The sequence below is a fragment of the Cucurbita moschata genome, unplaced genomic scaffold (assembly GCF_002738365.1).
Source record: "Cucurbita moschata cultivar Rifu unplaced genomic scaffold, Cmos_1.0 Cmo_Scf00042, whole genome shotgun sequence".
Lineage (NCBI taxonomy): Eukaryota > Viridiplantae > Streptophyta > Magnoliopsida > Cucurbitales > Cucurbitaceae > Cucurbita > Cucurbita moschata.
This window is the reverse complement of record NW_019268558.1, coordinates 1,656,757-1,678,964: the sequence shown is the minus strand read 5'-3', so window position 1 is coordinate 1,678,964 and position 22,208 is coordinate 1,656,757. Positions and strand designations below refer to the sequence as shown.

The 22,208-nt window shown below is 35.6% G+C and overlaps 1 protein-coding gene and 1 long non-coding RNA gene across 3 annotated transcripts; both read left to right on the top strand.

The window, feature by feature from the left end:
- Window positions 1-804: 804 nt before the first annotated feature.
- On the top strand, window positions 805-18,195 carry LOC111433441 (basic blue protein-like). Of its 2 annotated transcripts, XM_023070493.1 has the most exons (3): window positions 805-808; window positions 17,221-17,463; window positions 17,883-18,195. In XM_023070493.1, the coding sequence occupies exons 2-3, from the start codon at window positions 17,271-17,273 to the stop codon at window positions 18,080-18,082; spliced, it is 393 nt and encodes a 130-aa protein (XP_022926261.1). In that variant the 5' UTR covers window positions 805-808; window positions 17,221-17,270; the 3' UTR covers window positions 18,083-18,195. The 2 variants fall into 2 exon arrangements, with proteins under 2 accessions (XP_022926261.1, XP_022926262.1); XM_023070494.1 differs by lacking the exon at window positions 805-808 and having other exon boundaries at window positions 17,190-17,463.
- Window positions 18,196-18,965: 770 nt separating this feature from the next.
- On the top strand, window positions 18,966-19,982 carry LOC111433467. The gene is made up of 3 exons (XR_002708826.1): window positions 18,966-19,077; window positions 19,185-19,257; window positions 19,626-19,982. It is a non-coding gene; the product is annotated as an uncharacterized LOC111433467 (long non-coding RNA).
- Window positions 19,983-22,208: the final 2,226 nt, after the last annotated feature.

Here is a 22,208-nt window from a genome sequence, read left to right as displayed (position 1 = left end):
ATGTAATGATATCCACTATGCCTCTGCAATACCAATTATCTGTACCCTCTTTCTACTCGGGGAATCTTTTAAAATTAGTTTGTGAGGATATATAGGTAAATGGGTCTGTTGTTGGACATTTAGCAAGGTTTAGAGGATGTGACTTGAAAGTCCAATTTAGCAAGGTTTTGAGGATGTGACTTGAAAGTCCAAGTAATACACGAAACTGGTTAAACCATTAATCTAGTTAAAAGAAGAAATCAAGTTATCTTAAATGATTAAAAAAAAAAGGGTTGGAATTAAGGTTGGGTTAAATATTTGATATTTTCCAGCATTAGTATCCACATGAATGTTGATTTCAAGGATGCGCCTGAGCCATGAACCTACTAAATGGACTCTTTTTCTCATTAAATTGCAACGGAAAGCTTCAAATGACATGACAAGGTTATATATGAAATTTTGTGGTCATTGGATTAGGTTAGGGGGCAAAGCCAAGGGTAGCTAAAACATGACCAAAATACCCTATAATTATGGCTCACTGGCTTATGACCCAAATGACCTTTGCATAGTATAAATTTTTTCCTTATGTGATGGTTTAGAAGGATTATGAAAATATTCAAGGTCATTGGAATATGTTGAGGATTTAAACCAAGATTTGGGTTGGTAAATGACCAAAAGTATTCTATAAGAATTCTATGATATTTTCAAGACTGTAAAGAACTCTAAATGATATGAAACTTTATACGGGGCTCATTTATGATCTTAAGGGTAATTAGGTAAGATCCATGAGTTAATGTAGGTTGTTAAAAAATTAATGATGTATCAACCAGTGGGAGTTATTTATGACCTCAAGAGACTCATTTATGGCCTTAAGGTGTGATGGTTGATGGATTATGACCTACCAAAGATGGTATGGTTGTTGCAACCTTTGAGCATTCCATATTGGAAATATGAAATATAGTAATGAACTTCAACGTGGGTCTACAAAAATTCTGAAAGGATATACAATGATGTAGATGATCGTTGAAAAACTTACCAAGTCCATATACTTTTTACTTGGGGAGGATACCTATATTATTGACCGTTAGGCTAACTAAACATGAGTGATATTGTTAGACTATATGGAGTGCAAGTATCGATAATGTCAGATTGAGACCCACGCTGTGCACCCAATATCTATCATAGTTTTTCATAACATTGGGTACTCGCGTTGACTTCATTACTGGTATCCATCCACAAACCGATGGTTAGATGGAGCGTTTGAACCCTATCTTGGAAGATATATTGCGTGCCTGTGTGTTGGATTTTGCAAGTAGTTGAGAATTTAAGTTGTATCTTACGGAGTTCTTTTATAACAACATCTTCGAAGCAACTATTGAGATGACATCGTTTGAAGCATAATAGGGGAAATGGTGTAGGTCCTAAGTTTGCTGGGGACGAGGTAGGTGTATGAGAGTTGATGGGATTCGAGTTAGTCCAGACTACCAATAGGCCGTACAACAGATCAGGGCGAGAATGCGCACAAATCAGAGTAGACAGAAAAATTATTCTCATGAGAGGCGTAGGAGCTTAAGATTTGAAGTGGACAACATAGTATTCTTGAAGGTGGTCCTGATGAAAGGCGTCTTAAGGTTCAAATGTAAAGGCATGTAGAGCCCATGCTTCATCAAAACATGGGAATTTAGTGACCCGCACACCCAAATTTACCTGCAACCGAACCTGGTTCGGCAACCCTTGCGACATCCTGCTCCATAGTCACCCCATAACCAAACCAAATCAATATTCTGACTCACGTGCCGTCTAACATTGCTGAGCTCGGTTTCGGTGACTCTATTTCGACGTAGCCGACATATTTGGCTCGTATTGGATGAATTAAATTGTATATCATGCCATAACTTCATGATGTGGGTTTACATAGGTGAAATTAAAATTTAAGGAGCGGTTTTGAACCAGCTTTAGGATTATCTTGTAACTTCGACTCAGGCCAGCTATATAAGTGGTTCTACTGTTGGCATGGTTGGATGAATTGAATGATGTTGACATGGTTGGATGATTTGAATCATACTATGAAAAGAGTAGGTTGTGACCCTCACGTATAGACAAGACAAGGTGACAACATAATAGTGATGTCCAACCAGCCACGTAAAGGCCGAAAAAAGACGAATGCCATGATGCGACTGAGGAGGATGGTGCATCATCTAACCCACCATAAAAATGTGCATAGGCAAGACAGAGGCAACAATGTTGACAGAGTGTCATTGATAGACTTGTTGAAGGGTCGGGTAGGGCCTCAGGCCTTAACCTCAAAAAGGGAATTTGGGCATGCGATTCTGAAATCAAGTTTGTTCATATAAAATTTGAAAACTCATCAAATTCGGTGTCAATTGGACATAGGACGAACTCTTCATGACACAGCATGCCCATTTCTCCAAAATCATGTTTACAACTATCATACCAAAAAATGTCTCAAAATGAACCTTAGGAGGAGGTGTGATGTCAACTCTCCACCATCTCTGGGCCCTGTGGCTAAGTAGCTACCCTATGACATATTCATGTGTCATAGACGAGTGTCTCCGACGACTTCCCTTAAAATGGGTATTCCAAGACAGTGCCGCATGACACTGGTGGGCCAAAATTGTGCCATTGTGTATGTGTCAGAGGTTGGATTATGCACTTGCTATCCATAATGGATTTTATAAATGAACTAACATGGACACAAGATGATCCAACGCCTCGATATAACTTGATGGATGGATGTTCAGGATGTCTCGATCATGTGAGCGACAAATGGGTCTGTTCTCGATGAGCATGATCGAGCGAGCTAAGTTAATCGATGACATCCCAGGACTTGGGATGACATCAAAACATGATGGCCATGTCAATTGGAAACCAAGATGAGAATTGAGACGTGACGTTGCACGTGAGAGACCTTGGCCTCAAGCCGAGGCAAGGTCGAGTCGAATAACTTGAACTAGTATAGAGGCAAGTCGGTTGGGTTGTAGAAGGTTGAACATGCACACGTAGGTCCCAGCAAGCTTGAATTCCGCACAAGTTGTATTCGGTTGACGAAGACGAACCTCACCTAAGGTCCAATGAAGTCATGAAGACAAACGAAAAATAAATAGGAGGCATAGATTTTCCTCAAGGCTTGTCATGAGCGTGTCAAGATCACGATGTCAGAAGGTTGAGAATGTACAACCATAAAAAATGGCACGTTCTCTGTGGCCCCTCCATGTGTCGTTTTTTATGATTGCCATGATGTAAATTATGTTATGTAGTGTTATGACTTATGTAATGTCAAGACTACGTGATGATATATTATGACTTATGTTATGCTATGATATTGTGCACACCATGTTAGCATGTTTATTTTCTAGACGGTGAAATGTTGATATGTCAATAATGTATTCTTGAAAACGTTTATGAAAGAACGAATGCACAATCTATATATTATATGATTTGAAGCTACAGAGACCTCATGCATTTTTGTGTGTCATATGCATCGGGATACTTCCTCGTCATGATTAGTATGGATGCGTATGTTACAACATTTATGTCTGCCATAATGTTATGATACGATATTCTGTACACCATAATACTATGTGGCTCCTTTCCCTCTATGGCTCTAGCAATACGAGTGTGAGCTAGCTGAAAGGTAGACCTAGGGGTACGTATACACCCGCCTAGTGGGTCCATGTGTGCATACTTGGGTCGTGTGCAAAAAAAAATACTAAACATCCAATTTTAGCTCAAACTGAAAAGAAGAGTTTAAGGCCATGAAATAGGGTTTTATGAAATAATATGTCCCAAACATGATCGTATATGATTGCATTTCCTGACCCCAATAATAACGTATTTAATCTTTCTTAAAATACTTAAGTCACGTGCTACTCTTATTTTTCAAGTAAAGGTAAGACACCTCTGTACATCCGTACAGGAGTGTCTTACTTTTACCCGAGACTAAATCAGACAATATCACGGTGGTAACCAAAGACTAAAATTAGTGAAAATGCACTCATGTTGTTTTTCTTCCATAGCCCTTAGGTTAGATCAGTGGAATGCTTTATTTTCTAGTTTTATTTAAAATTCAGGTTATTTACTTTTCCCATATTGTTTTAATAACCTATAATAAACGTATAAGTCATAGTGTCGTTATGAAATATTTTAAATAAATTTTTCGCACCTAACAATTATGTCATATATTTGGCTTCACTCTTCAATATTAAATATAAATTCTTCCAATAATTTTTGCATCAATCATTGCATTCCTAACCCACCATACAAAATCACCCCTTCAATTTATAATCACTCTTGGATTTTTAAATTATACATCCAAGAGAATTCTTTTTTTTTTTAATTTATTTATCAAAATGAATAAATCTAAACTTAACTCAATTAATTCAGACATTATTTTATTATATACATATATTCATTTTTTTAAATAAATAGTATAATAGTTATTCAAATTTAAAGTTGAAAGTATAGTCTGCTAAATTTTGGAATAAAATATTATATTGCATTAATTTTATATATTCGACCTAATTCAAGATGTATTTCGTTTAAAAGGAGTAGTTCGCACTAGAACGTACGCCAGTCAGTTCAACTTAATGAAATACATTCCTACACCTAATTGATCAAAAAATTGCAATGAGTGGTACGAACTCTTTTTTATTTTGAGCGGTGTTATAGGCCGCTAGTTGATATGTAGACGGAGATTTGCATCATGCTTTGTAATGACCCAAAATTTTCTACTAAATTTAAGGTCGCTACTGTATACATATCATAAACATGAATGCGGAAATACTTCATTTAAACTTACATAAAACATAACCTTCAGCTTAAACCACAGCCGACTTACGTGTTTTGAAAACACCTTTAAAACGACACAACAAAAGACTAAATAAAATAAATAAACATTTAAATTAAAAAACATCCTATTCTAGCCTAAGATTAAGAAAATAAATGCGACTACCCTATGCATGTGTCATGGTCTCGAGTTGCGATGTCGTCGTCAGCCGTACAGGAATGCCTCTATAATGACCCAAAATTTTCTACTTAATTTAAGGTCGCTACTGTATACGTACCATAAACATTTAATGCTGAAGACTTCATTTAAATTCCATAAAACATAACCTTTATCATAAAACACAGCAATGGACTTACATGTTTCGAAAACATTTTTAAAACTACACAACAAAAGACTAAATAAAATAAATAAGAGTTTAAGTTAAAAACATCCTACTCTAGCCTAAGTCTAAGAAAATAAATATCACTATCCTATGCATGTATCATGGTCCCGAGTTGCGATGCCGTCGTCAACCGTACAGGAATATCTTGCCTTAACTTGAAAAATGTAGTAGCACATGGCTTGAGTATTTAAAGAAATACTCCGTAAGTGACCCCACTATTGGGGTTACTTACGGAGTATTTCTTTAAATACTCAAGCCATGTGAAGTGACCCCACTATTGGGGTTAAATGCAACAATCACATGCAAATGAGATGATGGGACCTATCTTTCAATCTGTCTTCGTACAGTGCTATTCTAATGGGTAATTTGGACGTGTAGCATATACTCTACACCCAGCCCATACATGCGAGTATGGGCACACCAGTCAGTTCGCACACCACTGGGCCTCATTCCTTGTCGGGCGAGCATACTCTGGGAGCTCCTTAGGCCGGACACCCGTTAGAACTAGTAACCGTCACGGCAGCACTATGCAAAACATAACGAGCGTTTTCCTGCCTTTGGATGTACGCGTCCGTACCCTCGTGATGGAATAGGGGTATCCCCCAAATGCATGAGCACATATAATGCATGAGGTCCCCAATATTTTACTTTTATCATTAATGAATATAACCCCCACTATCATCTTTCATGCTTAACATGTTATTTCTCATTTTTCAGTCTACATATCATACATAATCCTAACGGGGTTACATTTCATTTCATTTATCGTGATATCATGTCATTCATAACATGTTGTATACATACAATTTAGAAAACATAACATAACGCTCCATGCTTTTAACATGCCATTTCATAAGGTGTAATTCATACAACAATTACCTCAATGGTCACACAAAACAATCTAAACATAACACATTGCATCACATCGTATCATAACATGTCATATCGTAAACACTTCGTGGTCATATCGTTCCCTAACTTATCATAGTCTTAACGTTCTTATACCTATCACAGTCATATCGTTACGTGAACATACCTTAGTCATATCATCACAGGAACGTATCCTAACGCTATCGTTCTATCAATCTATCACAAACCTATCCCTTTCTACCCATATCCTAACCATATTCTTTCATCAATCTCTCCTGTCCATAGCACTCTGGTATGTAACCTAACCTTAACGTTTCATGAACGTATCTTACTCCTATCGTTACATTTCGTTTTGTGCATCCTTCTCGTATCCTATCTCAAACATATACTTGAACACATCGTACCGTAATTAATATCATACAATCCACATATTATAACATAACATTAATATAATATAAGCATACCGATTCACTGATAATTCACACATATCAGTATATATGACACGTGCAGAACCACAAACACGTGCCAACATAAAATATAACCATGTCGATAGTAAGGCCACTTACCTGGTTAGCTTAAGTTGTTGTCACGAATATATCTTTAATGGAAGTTCGATTCCGCCCTTTGAAAAACGAGTCAACCTATGTGAGACCATGACATCAGTTTCAAGTTTGAACTCTACAAAATTATTTCTCTAATCCGCACTTTGAAATCCGAGTCAACCTATGTGAGACCATGACATCAGTTTCAAGTTTGAACTCTACAAAATTATTTCTCTAATTTACGCTGGTCCATTGTTAAAGGTCTTGGAATGTTATATATCTATAATTATATTTTTATTAAAAATCTTATAATTCCATAGCTACTATTGTATAAAAGAGTAGATGCAACTATTTCAAGTTATTCTGGCCTTTACTACTCTCAGTATTTACCCTCTCTATTTTCTATTTACTATTTACCATTTACCTTTGTCTCTGTATTTAGTTTGTGGTTTTTAATTTCTTGATCTTCATTTTTTTTATCTGCCTTTTAATTTCCTTATCCAACCGTTTCCTGTTCACAAATTTTATTGGTCATTCTATTTTTAATCTATTCATTTGCTACTGATATAAATTTAATATAATATTACTAATTGGACCTGATTTACTGGAATTCGTATAAATGATTGACATCTAGTTTCTAACTCAAAGCTAAACATTTGTAATAATTTAATTAAGATCTAACTATAATTGGTTGTGATTTCTAAAAAAAATAGGATAAAAAAAAATGAAGATTTAATATATACCTGGTCGATCAGATCTATCTCCACGTAAATCGGTTACTTTCTGTCAGCTAATAATAGGTTGAGGAGAGATAATTATGGGAAGGGATGAGAGGTTACCGGAGAGCAGTGGGAAAATGTTATTTATTTATTTAATTATTATTATTTTAACTATTTTTTTGTATAATTATTTTTATTTGTTTATTTATTTTTGGGCTATTACAGCTTGAAACAGAGGTATCACGTTGCTTGAGTATTTGAAGAAATACTCCGTAAGTAATAAGTGACCCCACTACAAGAACATGCGAATGCAATGACGGGACCTATCATATCAGTCTATTTTTCCTACGGTACTATTCTAATTGGGCACCTTGGATGTGTACCATATACTCTACACACAGCGCATACATGCGTGTATGGGCTCACTAGTCAGTTCGTGTAAGGACCGGGCTGACTCGATCACTCTAAAATGACCGGTAAATTTTTCGCGAAATTAAACCATTAAAATTTAAAACATAATTTACATTATACGAAAATAGTGGGCGCATTAGTAATTGAAATTAAACCATTAAAATTTAAAACATAATTTACATTATACGAAAATAGTGGGCGCATTAGTAATTTAAAATATAACATAATGGTTAAAATACAAAATAAGGAACGAACACAAAAGTGGGCGCATTAGTAATTTAAAATATAACATAATGGTTAAAATACAAAATAAGGAACGAACACAAAACTTCTTAAAACAATGGGTCGAGGACGACGGGTGAGGTTTGTCTATGGCACCTGCTCCAGAATCCGCTACCGACCTCGACCAGCTCATTATTTCCTGAAAAAAAAAATGGAGAATAAGGAATGAGTACAAGACTCAGTAAGTAGCCTACTTGTAGGCTCTTAATCGTGTCCTTGNCAAGAACATGCGAATGCAATGACGGGACCTATCATATCAGTCTATTTTTCCTACGGTACTATTCTAATTGGGCACCTTGGATGTGTACCATATACTCTACACACAGCGCATACATGCGTGTATGGGCTCACTAGTCAGTTCGTGTAAGGACCGGGCTGACTCGATCACTCTAAAATGACCGGTAAATTTTTCGCGAAATTAAACCATTAAAATTTAAAACATAATTTACATTATACGAAAATAGTGGGCGCATTAGTAATTTAAAATATAACATAATGGTTAAAATACAAAATAAGGAACGAACACAAAACTTCTTAAAACAATGGGTCGAGGACGACGGGTGAGGTTTGTCTATGGCACCTGCTCCAGAATCCGCTACCGACCTCGACCAGCTCATTATTTCCTGAAAAAAAAAATGGAGAATAAGGAATGAGTACAAGACTCAGTAAGTAGCCTACTTGTAGGCTCTTAATCGTGTCCTTGATATGCTAGGGTACCACGTTCTTTCTTTTCTTGTTCTTGTTCTGGTAGGCTCTTAACCATATTTTTTCATCAATCTCTCATATCCATAGCACTCCGGTATGTAACCTAACCTTAACGTTTCATGAACGTATCTTACTCCTATCGTTACATTTCGTTTTGTGCATCCTTCTCGTATCCTATCTCAAACATATCCTTGAACACATCGTACCGTAACTAATATCATACAATCCACATATTATAACATAACATAAACATAATATAAGCATACCGATTCACTGATAATTCACATACATCAGTATATATGACACGTGCAGAACCACAGACACGTGTCAACATCAAATATAATCATGTCGATAGTAAGGCCACTTACCTGGTTAGCTTAAGTTGTTGTCATGAATATATCTTTAATGGAAGTTCAATTTCGTCCTTTGAAATCCGAGTCAACCTATGTGAGACCATGACATCAATTTCAAGTTTGAACTCTACAAAATTATTTCTCTAATTTACGTTAGTCCATTGTTAAAGGTCTTGGAATGTTATATATCTATAATTATATTTTTATTAAAAATCTTAAAATTTCATGGTTACTGTTGTATAAGAGAGTAATACAACCATTTCAAGTTATTCTGGCTTTTACTACTTTCTATATTTACCCTCTCCTTTTACTATTTACCTTTCTCTCTATATTTAGTTTGTGGTTTTTAATTCCTTAATCTTCATTTTTTTTTATCTGCCTTTCCAAATCTTTCCTTATCTAACCGTTTCCTTTTCACAAATTTCATTGGTCATTCTATTTTTAATCTATGCATTTGGCTATTGATATAAATTTAATATAATATTTCTAATCATGATTTACTAAAATTTGTATAAATGATTGACATCTAGTTTCTAACTCAAAGTTAAACAATTGTAATAATTCAATTAAGATTTAACTATAATTGATTGTGATTTCTAAAAAAAATAGGATAAAAAAAATGAAGATTTAATATATAATCAGATCTATCTCCACGTAAATCTCCTCAGAATCTAAACTGAGTAAATGTTTCGTTTTTTTTTTCTCAAGTAAATCTGACAATTCTTGTTTTTCTGTTTCCTTTTTTTTAAGTAACTGTTACTTTCTGACAGCTAAGATGGGTTGAGGAGATAATTTTGGGAAGGGATCATAGGTTAGTGGAGAGCAGTGGGGAAATCTTGTTTATTTATTAAATTATTATTATTTTATCTATTTTTTTTATAATTATTTTTATTTGTTTATTTCTTCATCTATTTTTGGGCTATTACAGCGTTGCCTTCACCTGAAACTATCATGTGGCTTGAGTATTTGAAGAAATACTCAGTGAGTGACCCACTATTGGGGTTAAATGCAAGAACATGCGAATGCAATGACGGGACCTATCATATCAGTCTATTTTTCCTACGGTACTATTCTAATTGGGCACCTTGGATGTGTACCATATACTCTACACACAGCGCATACATGCGTGTATGGGCTCACTAGTCAGTTCGTGTAAGGACCGGGCTGACTCGATCACTCTAAAATGACCGGTAAATTTTTTGTGAAATTAAACCATTAAAATTTAAAACATAATTTACATTATACGAAAATAGTGGGCGCATTAGTAATTTAAAATATAACATAATGGTTAAAATACAAAATAAGGAACGAACACAAAACTTCTTAAAACAATGGGTCGAGGACGACGGGTGAGGTTTGTCTATGGCACCTGCTCCAGAGTCCGCTACCGACCTCGACCAGCTCATTATTTCCTGGAAAAAAAAATGGAGAATAAGGAATGAGTACAAGACTCAGTAAGTAGCCTACTTGTAGGCTCTTAATCGTGTCCTTGATATGCAAGGGTACCATGTTCTTTCTTTTCTTGTTCTTGTTCTTGCCGTATGTTCTTGTTATGTTTCTTAATTCGTTCTCCAAGACACTTTCCTTAGGATTTACGGTACTAGACATAAACTTGTCGACCTGTGTCTGAGGCTTCATGCGTTTCAAGCGACACAGTCTTAATACCTACGCTCAAGCTTCATACGCTCCAAGTAGCATAGTCTAAGTCATAAGCATGATGTACCGTGGGAGGTCTTAGGAGGTTCTTGATTCATGGCTAGGGTAACTTACTCTCTTCTTGCTCCATCGTAGCCATAGGTCACTCCCCATGATAGACCATAAAGGTCAAGTGATCGATGCATGCATGAACATGGCATAGACCATAAAGGTCACGTGATCGGTATGTACATGAACATGGCATCCTGCAAATCATAACATGGTGCAGGGCATCTCATCTAAGTGAGGGGAATGAGGCCAAACATGACATCCTGCAAGAGAAACACGATGCAGGGCATCCCACCTAGAAGAGGAAACAAGGCCTCCTTAGAAAGCACCCCATGGTGGGAGGTATGGGCCACAATTGGACATGCTTAGAGTACTACCTAGCATTCTTGAATTTTGAGTCTTGAGGACTTTGGTCCCTTATGTTTGAGTGGTAACTTTCATTCTTCTTGTCTTGGTAGTTGTATAGCTTGTTATTGATTCTTAATCTTGTAAGTTTCTAAGGTTCTTATTTTCTTGAGGTGTAAGTTGTTATATACATTCGTGATCATATGAACCCATCGTAATAACTAGCATGAGTTATTCTAGAAGGTCATAAGTTCATAATGGACTCCTTAGAGGGTTTTAGAAGGGTCTTTAATCTTGACATGTTTCCTTTAGGCGTTTCCTAAGTTCCATCTTAGTTTAGGTTCCAAACTTGCTCCAACCACCTTGTAATCTTGAACTTATTCTCAAGTCATATAGAGTAGACCTTAAAGAGAATAGTTGGTAAGTTGGAGCATCTCTAAACCTTGAGCTAGGATATGACTACTTGTTTCGTTTTTAGGAACTAAGCTTTAGAGGTTGTCATGTCATGTCTTGTGTTCCCTGAAAACTCTTCCAAAGTAACCCTTAATTTTCTCCACATGATTGCATAGGTGGCGTTATCATAATCGTGGCATCCTATTGAAAATTCGTGATGCAGGGCATCTCATTTAGAAGAGGGAGATAATAAGTTCATCCTGGCATCATTCTCATGGTACATATAGCAGGGCATCTCACCTAAAGAGGAATAGGGGTCTCGTGGTACACTTCGTGATGGGAGATAACGGTTACTCCGGGCATGGATCCTAGCAACTTGTTAAGCATGTCATTTGCATTAACCTAGGTGTTTCTATGCATTCTTGGGGATCCTAGGTTTATGCATAATGTCTTGGGTCAAGCTTGGGAACATACAAGTTCTTCTTAGGAATAGCCCCGACGTGGTCTTGTGCACGTAGAGTCTCATTAGAAACCAAGGGTACTTGTGGAGAATCTCTTATTTAGTGGATACCTCTTTCGTCATCCTAGGAGGCAAAGTTGCATGGTTCGTGATATACGTTTTCCCCATATCTTAGTTTCGCTACCTAACGATTTCCAATGACTCCCAAACTTCATTTCCTTATACAACCTCTTGAGATAAGGATTCATACAACATTTCATAATGTTGGGAGGTCATTTAGGGCTTAACCCGTAGGTAGTCTTCCTTAGGGGCATTATGGTCATTTTACCCCTAATTCTTGGTTTTGCTCCTTAACGAGTTACAATGGTTTTCAAACTTCATTACCTAATCAAGCATCATAAATAAGATTTACTGTAGAGTTTCATAGCATTTGGAGGTCATCTTGGTCATGAACCGTAGGTAGATATCCTTAGGGGCATTATGGTCATTTCTTCCTGTTTCTTCGGGACCTCCATTCTTGAGTTTCCGGTATCCGAATTACTTCCAATTTCCTTCCACTGACTCCTTATTGTGTCTAGTTTCTTTTTGTTTACCGTAGCCTAAGATATTCGCCTCCAAAGTTCGTCCAAAATCATTTTTCTCACCGGAGCTAAAACAGGGGATTCATCATTGGGCAACCAATTTTGGGGGTTTTCAAGGCCCGATTTCTCCATGGAACCTCTTCCATATCCTTTCCTCAAGCTACATGAATTAGTTTGGGAGACATTCTTTGAGTGGGACCTTAATTTTGAGAGATCGTTCTCGGTATGCAACTTCCCGAAACGTCGAATTTTCAATCTCTTGGGTAACTTGTTCTACGACGTTTCGACTCTCGATTCCTTCATCAAAATTACTCAAATCATTCCTCTGAAGCTAAAGAAATCCTTACTTTGAAGGAAAAGGGACCGTAGATAGGATTTCGTCACTTATCCCCAACTTAAGCTGTAACGACCCGAAATTTTCTACTTAATTTAAGGTCGCTACTGTATACATACCATAAACATTGAATGCGGAAGACTTCATTTAAATTCCATAAAACATAACCATAAACGTTTAAGTTTAAAACATCCTATTCTATCCTAAGTCTAAGAAAATAAATGCCACTATCCTATGCATGTGCCATGATCTCGAGTTGCGATGCCGTCGTCAGCCGTACAGGAATGCCTTGCCTTAACCTGAAAAATGAAAAATGTAGTAGCACAAGGCTTGAGTATTTAAAGAAATACTCAGTAAGTGACCCCACTATTGGGGTTAAATGCAACAATCACATGCAATGAAATGATGGGACCTATCTTTCGTTTCATTTCGTTTCGTTTCGTTTCGTTTTCCCTACGGTGTAATCCTAACAGGTAATCGTGGAGGTGTACCATATACTCTACATGCAGCCCATACGTGCGAGTATGGGCTCACCAGCTAGTTCGCACACCGCTGGGTCACTGTCCCTAGCCGGTGGGCATGCTCTGGGGGCCCACCGGGACCAGTTAAAACTAAAATCGTCACGGCAGCGCTATGCAGGGCATAACGATCGTTGTCCTGCCATTTGGATGTACGCGTCCGTACCCTCGTGATGGGATAGGGGTATCCCCCCAAATTCATGATCACATAATATGCATGAGGTTCCACTAGTCCTACAGTCATCATTTAATGAACATAACCCCGTGTCACGTTTTCATGCTTACGTGTCATTCTCATTCTTATTTCGTTACATATCATACATATTTCTAGTGGGGTTATGTATCATGCAATTTACCGTATTTCATGTCATACAATTCATTCAGTTACATTTCAATACTCATACAACAAGCCATAATCGTACAAGGGCCACACATCGTCACATGCATTCATATCACATCAACTAAGCAGCATAAATAACATACATTCACGTTCACATGATTTCGTACGTAAACACAATAATCTAGCACACAATGTATCATATCATAACCAAGTCATAACGTAAACACTTCATAGTCATATCGTTCTCTAACTTACCATAGCCTTAACGTTCTTATACCTATCATAGACATATCATTACGTGACGTACCTTAGTCATATCGTCACAAGAACGTACCCTAACGCTATCGTTCTATCAATCTATCACAAACCTATCCCTTTCTATGCATAACCTAACCGTATTCTTTCATCAATCTCTCATATTCATAGCACTCCAGTATGTAACCTAACTCTAACGTTTCATGAACGTATCTTACTTCTATCGTTACATTTCGTTTTGTGCATCCTTCTCGTACCCTATCTCAAACATATCCTTGAGCACATCGTACCATAATTATAATCATACAAACCACATATTATAACATAACATAACATATAGGAAGCATATCGATCCACAGACAATTCACACATATCAATATATATGACACGTGCAGAACCACAGGGCATGTGTCAACATCAAATATAACCATGCTGATAGTAAGGTCACTTACCTGGCCAGCTTAAGTCGTTGTCACGAATATATCTTTAATTAAAGTTTGATCCCGTCCTTTGAAATCCGAGTCAACCTTGTTGATCAGATCTATCTTCACTTAAATCTTAGGTGAATCTCAACGGGGTAAAGGTCATCCTCATTTTTTTTCTCAAGTAAATTTTACTATTATTGATTTTCTGTTTTTTTTTTTCAGTAACTATTACTTGTTGGCATAAGGATAGGTTGAGGAGAGATAATTGTGGGAAGGGATGAGAGGTTAGTGGAGAGGAGTGGGAAAGGTTTATTTTTTATTTTTTTTTATTTTTTTATTTTTTTTAATTAATTAATTTTTTTTATTATAATTTTAACTATTTTTATAATTATTTTTATTCGTTTATTTCTTTATTTATTTTTGGGCTATTACACAAGCCAGAAATCGATTTCCTTCAATTGGGCACGCTCCCGAGGTTATTTCTCTTCGTGGTCTTCAACAGAAACACTCTGTGGAGGTGCAGAAACTTATTGGGATCATTCTTGCTCGACGAATCGTCGTGTATCCCCGAATTGCATTTTCAAACTTTCCTTTTAAGTTCTTCAATGGGGGATTGAATTGGAGAAATGGTTTCTGGGCACTTTCAGCACTTCATTCCTTCATAGAACTTGTGGGTAATCTTGCTTAGAAACTGTAGGAATACGTTTGGGGAGAAATGGTGGAGAATTGCTCTCGAATTTGGAATAAATCAGAGAGTAGGAGACCCACAATCTAAACGCTCATAACTCTTGAATAGGCTCTCAACTTTGCTCGATTCTTGTTCCATATTGTTGCCCCAACTTCAGACTTTATAGGAGAAGCTTAAACCGACATTGAGAGCTCCAGAATCGTCGTGAATTGGCGGTTTGGATTTTATGGAATATCCGCCGAAAATATCTACTCCGATTAGAGCCTCACCGACTTTGGTTTTGAATACCAGCCATTGAATGTGATGATCTGTCCGTCTTCTAGATCATATCCAATTTTGGAGGAGATCCAATGGCTGAGATTCAAGGTTTGAAAGATTTTGCTCAGATGGTCACGGTAGATGCTCTGATTATGATTAAAGGGGCATTTTCGTGATTATCCATCCTTCTAGGGGTATTTTGGTAATTTGCCACTTTTCGAATATTTTATTATTATTTTCTTCGAAAATTCTATAATTTTTCTAAATATTTTTCATCCCTTGTTGGTCATTTTTCTTTTCTTCCGCACATATTGCATCACAATATATCATATCATAAACAATTCAATTTATCACATATCTCATACCATAACATATTTCATACCATATGACAACATATATATATATATATATATATATATATATATATAAATATATCCGTCATACACATATCGTATCATAATCATATCATAGCGTAAACACTTCGTGGTCATATCGTTCCCTTACTTATCATAGCCTTAACGTCTTATATCTATCACAGTCATGTCGTACATGAACGTACCTTAGTCATATCATCACATGAACATATCCTAACGCTATTGTTCTATCAATCTATCACAAACATATCCCTTTCTACCCATATTCATCACTACACATAACCTAACCATATTCTTTTATCAATCTCAAATATCCATAGCACTTCGGTATGTAACCTAACCTTAACGTTTCATGAACGTATCTTACTCCTATCGTCACATTTCGTCTTGTGCATCCTTATCGTATCCTATCTCAAACATATCATTGAACACATCGTACCGTAGTTCACATATTATAACATATACATAACATATGATAAGTATATCAATCCACAAACAACTCACACATATCAATATATATGACACGTGTCGAACCACGAGGCACGTGTCAACATCAAATATAACTATGCTGATAGTAAGATCACTTACTTGATTAGCTTAGGTTGATGTCCAGAAGTTATCATTAATGAAAGTTCGATTCTGTCCTTTGAAATTCAAGCCAACCTAAGTGAGCCCATGACATCAGTTTCGAGTTGAACTCTATAAAATTATTTTTCTAATTTACCTTGGTCAATTGTTAAAAGTTTTGAAATGTTATATATCTATAATTATGTTTTTATTAAAAATCTTATTTTATATGGTTTCTCTTGTATAAAAAATTTGATAGAGTTATTTCCTGTCCTCTATATTTGCTTTTCTTATTTTTTTTTCTTTATCTATATTTACTATGTAGCCTTTTGCTTTTCTGGTTTTTCTCTTTATCTATATTTACTCCCTCTTAATTTTGTTCACAAATTTTCTTTGCCATTTTATTTTTAATCTATTTATTTGTCTACTTATATAAATTTATTGATCTAATATTATTAATCTAATGTGATTTAGTAGAATTCATATAAATTATTGGCATTTAGTTTCTAACTCAACTAAACAATTATAATGATTTAATGAAGATTTAACCATGATTGGCTGTGATTTCTATAAAAAAAATAGGACAAATAAAATTAAGATTTAATATATATCTTACTGATCATATCTATCTCCACGTAAATCTTGTCTTGTGAATTGGGTAAAGCCATTCTCATTTTTTCCTCAAGTTAAACCTGTCAATTATTGTTTTTCTGTTTTGAGGTGGGCTGAGAAGAGATAATTGGGGAAGGAATGAGAAGTTACTAGAGAGAAAGGAGGAAGATTGTTTCTCTTTCTTTTAATAGCAAAACGAGGAGACATAATCAATTGCAAGACGGGCCGCTACTTCTCCGCAGGAAACAAAGGAAAAGAAAAAGGAAGTTTTGTATGTTTTACATATCTTTATAACCATCATTTTCAAGCTTCAAAGGAACACAATTGTTTTCCATATCTTTTTTGAGAGCTACTTCGGCTTCACGAATGGCTCGACATGAGGGGAGCAGCGGAGCGGTTTCGATGAGCATGGTGGTTGTTGCAATGGCATTGCTGCTGCTGCTTGGCTTCGATCATGGCGATGCTGCTACAACTTTTGTTGTTGGCGACTCGAACGGATGGAACCTAGGCGTGGAAGGATGGCCTAATGGGAAGGTGTTTAAAGCTGGTGACATATTAAGTGAGTTTTCAACTCTCGTTTTGATAGTTGAATAGTAACTGATGTTCAACTCTCGTTTTGATAGTTGAATAGTAACTGATGTTCAACTCTTGTTTTGATAGTTGAATAGTAACTGATGTTTTACTTGCGTAATCGTATCTATTAAGAATAATGCTCTGATACTATGTTAAGAATGAAAAACAGAAGTGGGATCGAAAATCTGAAAATATTCTACTAACCAAATCCTTGAGATAAGATAAATTATATCAAAACACAAGTCCCGTAGCAGACTCGTTTTAAAGCCTTGAGAGTAAACCCGAAAGGGAAAGCCCAAAGAGGACCTGGGTCGTTACATTACAGCTATATAAAATATATTCGAATAATATCCGATCGAATTCGCAGTTAGATCGCAATGAATACATACATTTTTTTTTTTGTAGGATTCAACTATAACCCGACAGTTCACAACGTGGTGGCCGTGGACGAGGGGGGTTATAGAAGCTGCATAGCTCCCAGAGGCGCCAAAGTGTTCAATTCAGGCAAGGATGAAATCACGCTTTCAAGAGGAAACAGCTTCTTCATATGCACCACCCCAGGCCACTGCCAAGCTGGGATGAAAATTACTATCAATTCCCTCTAGTTCTTAACCACCCCGTATCGTTTACACATCGATCTCGATGTAAATGTTCTAAGTAACGATGATTTGGAAACATTGTGGAAATAAAATAATTGATAATAATTAAGTAGTTATATATATCTTATTATTAATTTTTCTCTTTGTTTCCTATTAGGAGGTCCATCTCATTTCGTTAGTATTTAGCATTTCTAATCTATTTAACTTGAATTTGGGAAATAGAGCATACCTCAATTACCTTAATTTATTTTATTTTTGGAATATGACTAAAATTTTAAATGTTTATTTAAGAACATGAAAATGGTCGAATAATCATTAAAATGTCATATTTTTTTAAAATCTTATTTAGAATTTAAATACTTTCTTTCGAACAATGGAAAGAAATGATAAAAGAAAGCTTTCAAATCTTATTTAGAAGTTAAATACTTCTTCTCAATGATGGATTTTATGGTAAAGAAATGATAAAAGAAAGCTAACCAATTTTTAAAATTGAAAATTAAATAGTCATCAATAAGGTATAAAATAATAATTAAAGAAAGTCAAATTTATTCTACAGTTAGAAAAAAAATTAATTAAACTTTTAAAATACATGGTAAAAGTGATTGAAAATAAACCTTTTTTTAGTACTATAGATTTTTAAATTATTTTCTTTTAATGAAATTTAATTATTATTATTATTATTATTTTATTAAATTTAAATTGATTCAAAATCAGCTTGATGGTAGAAAGTCTCTGGAGCAGGGCAGAGACGAACAAATTTTCCCCATCTCCGTCCACCAATAATAGCTGAGCCTGGTTTGTGAAGGGAAAGTACGTGTTTCGAGTTTAAGATGACTTTTATGGGTTGGCTTTAGAGTTTCATATTCTAAATTCTCTCTCTGTAGGGTATGAAATTGATCGAGGTTGATTGGTATAGACTCGTTAGAGGACGATTTACACTTTCAGGAAGGATTCGTGAACCAAGAGGGACTATAGAAGGAGATTGAGCTTGGAAATGTAAGGTACGATTTTGGGGTTTTGAGGAATTTTAGTAGATAATATCTCCCTCGCTTCTTGACCAAACTTGATGATTTGTTGCTCATTACGATTAAATTGAATAATACTGAAGGTTTGATGAAGAAACCAAAATAGAAGTCTGCAATGTGAGAATTGATGATGGGAAAAGACACATCTACGTGAAGGTATGTCTAGATTACTATACTATATCTCTTTTTATGATACGTTTACGCAAGTGGTATTTATGCTGTTATATAGAGATGATGAGGGGTTCATCAATAAACTCCTAATTGTGAACTTGCTTCGATTGCAGAGGGTCTGAAAATATTATTTTTCCACAATTCCGGTGAAGATGACATCAAACCAATGCTTTAATTTCATATTCAAAATTAATTTCCACCGATCTCAGTTGACTTACAATCATATTGAATTCATTTATATGATCAGCAATAGATTCACCGTCACATATTTGTAAATTGAACAATCTCCGCATAAAATACACCTTATTCATAGTCGACGTTTTTTGGTACATACTGAACAGTACCTTCAACAGATCTGATATTGTCTTCTCCTTGATGATGTTGAACGCCACATTTTTTGATAGCGTCAACCGAATCAACCCTGAGGCCTGCTGATCCTTGAGCTTCTACTGCTCCGTGTTCATTGTATCCGAATTCACCTCCTACAGGGGTTTGTGAAGATCTTTCTCGTACATATAATCTTCAATCTGCATCGTCCAAAAATCAAAATCGGATCCATCAAACTTCTCAATTCCAACATTTGAGCTTTCGATCTTCACAGATGATGATGAATCTCGCCTAAATTTGATACTAGTTCATAGGATCACACAATAACACAACACACCATCTAGATGATCACAAAGAACAGGAGAGAGAAAATGAGAGGAGGAATATTAAATAAAGATTTATATTGATGACTTTAAGTATGTACGGTAAGAGACAATATAGATAAGGCAGAAAGTACATTTTAAAAGCACTACTAAGATTGTATATATATAGTTCAATTTACTGTAACTTTACCATATATAATCATCTTTAGCCTTTTATTATATATTGTTTCACTATATATGACCATTTGCATTATATGTCATTTACTACATATAGCTTTATTACGTAGAACCGTAGAACGAGCTATAAATAAGCAGCATGCTCCATAACCCAACACTTACGGTATGGGGCCAACTACGGAGATGTCACCTAAACTCTACTAGAGAATATGAGAATAATGTCTATATAATAGTATGATGACAATTATGGGTTGAAAAGATGTCAAGGTTACATTTTGAGAGCCTCTAAGGTGATTTAAAAGTATCAATGAGGTGTTACGATCATGGTCAAAGTGTTATAGAAATTTTATGGAGATAGACTACAATACGAGACTTTCAGGATATATCTTAAATTTAAGAATGATTTGGGCGAAGGATCGCCATGATTACAATTGTAGAATTTGTCTCTAAATCAACTAAAAGTTCTATGGTAATCTTCCCTATACCCTTACACCAATATATTTCATAGCTCAATATGAACCTTTGTTTTGTTTTCTGTTTTTTGTTTTTTAGAAAAATAGCCCATTTCAAGATGTTCCAAAGGTATTGTGGTAGTTAAGGTTCCAAGACCCTTTATTTGAAGTTGGATTTAGTATCCCAAGTTCTATTACATGTAATGATATCCACTATGCCTCTGCAATACCAATTATCTGTACCGTCTTTCTACTCGGGGAATCTTTTAAAATTAGTTTGTGAGGATATATAGGTAAATGGGTCTGTTGTTGGACATTTAGCAAGGTTTAGAGGATGTGACTTGAAAGTCAAGTAATACATGAAACTGGTTAAACCATTAATCTAGTTAAAAGAAGAAATCAAGTTATCTTAAATGACTTTAAAAAAAAATGATTTGAATTAAGGTTGGGTTAAATATTTGATATTTTTCCAGCATTAGTATCCACATGAATGTTGATTTAAAGGATGCGCCTAAGCCATGAACCTACTAAATGGACTCTTTTCCTCATGAAATTGTAACGGAAAGCTTCAAATGACATGACAAGGTTATATATGAAATTTTGTGGTCATTGGATTAGGTTAGGGGGCAAAGCCAAGGGTAGCTAAAACATGACCAAAATACCCTATAATTATGGCTCACTGGCTTATGACCCAAATGACCTTTGCATAGTATAAATTTTTTCCTTATGTGATGGTTTAGAAGGATTATGAAAATATTCAAGGTCATTGGAATATGTTGAGGATTTAAACCAAGATTTGGGTTGGTAAATGACCAAAAGTACTCCATAAGAATTCTATGATATTTTCAAGACGTTAAAGAACTCTAAATGATATGAAACTTTATATGAGGTTCATTTATGATCTTAAGGGTAATTAGGTAAGATCCATGAGTTAATATAGGTTGTTAGAAAATTAATGATGTATCAACCAGTGGGAGTTATTTATGACCTCAAGAGACTCATTTATGGCCTTAAGGGGTGATGTTGATGGATTATGACCAACCAAAGATGGTATGTTTGTCGCAACCTTTGAGCATTCCATATTGGAAATATGAAATATAGTAATGAACTTCAACGTGGGTCTACAAAAATTCTGAAAGGATATACGATGATGTAGATGATCGTTGAAAAACTTACCAAGTCCATATACTTTTTACTTGGGGAGGATACCTATATTATTGACCATTAGGCTAACTATACATGAGAGATATTGTTAGACTATATGGAGTGCAAGTATCGATAATGTCAGATTGAGACCCACGCTGTGCACCCAATATCTATCATAGTTTGTCATAACATTGGGTACTCGCGTTGACTTCATTACTGGTATCCATCCACAAACCGATGGTTAGATGGAGCGTTTGAACCATATCTTGGAAGATATATTGCGTGCCTGTGTGTTGGATTTTGCAGGTAGTTGAGAATTTAAGTTGTATCTTACGGAGTTCTTTTATAACAACATCTTCGAAGCAACTATTGAGATGACATCGTTTGAAGCATAATAGGGGAAATGGTGTAGGTCCTAAGTTTGCTGGGGACGAGGTAGGTGAATGAGAGTTGATGGGATTCGAGTTAGTCCAGACTACCAATAGGCCGTACAACAGATCAGGGCGAGAAT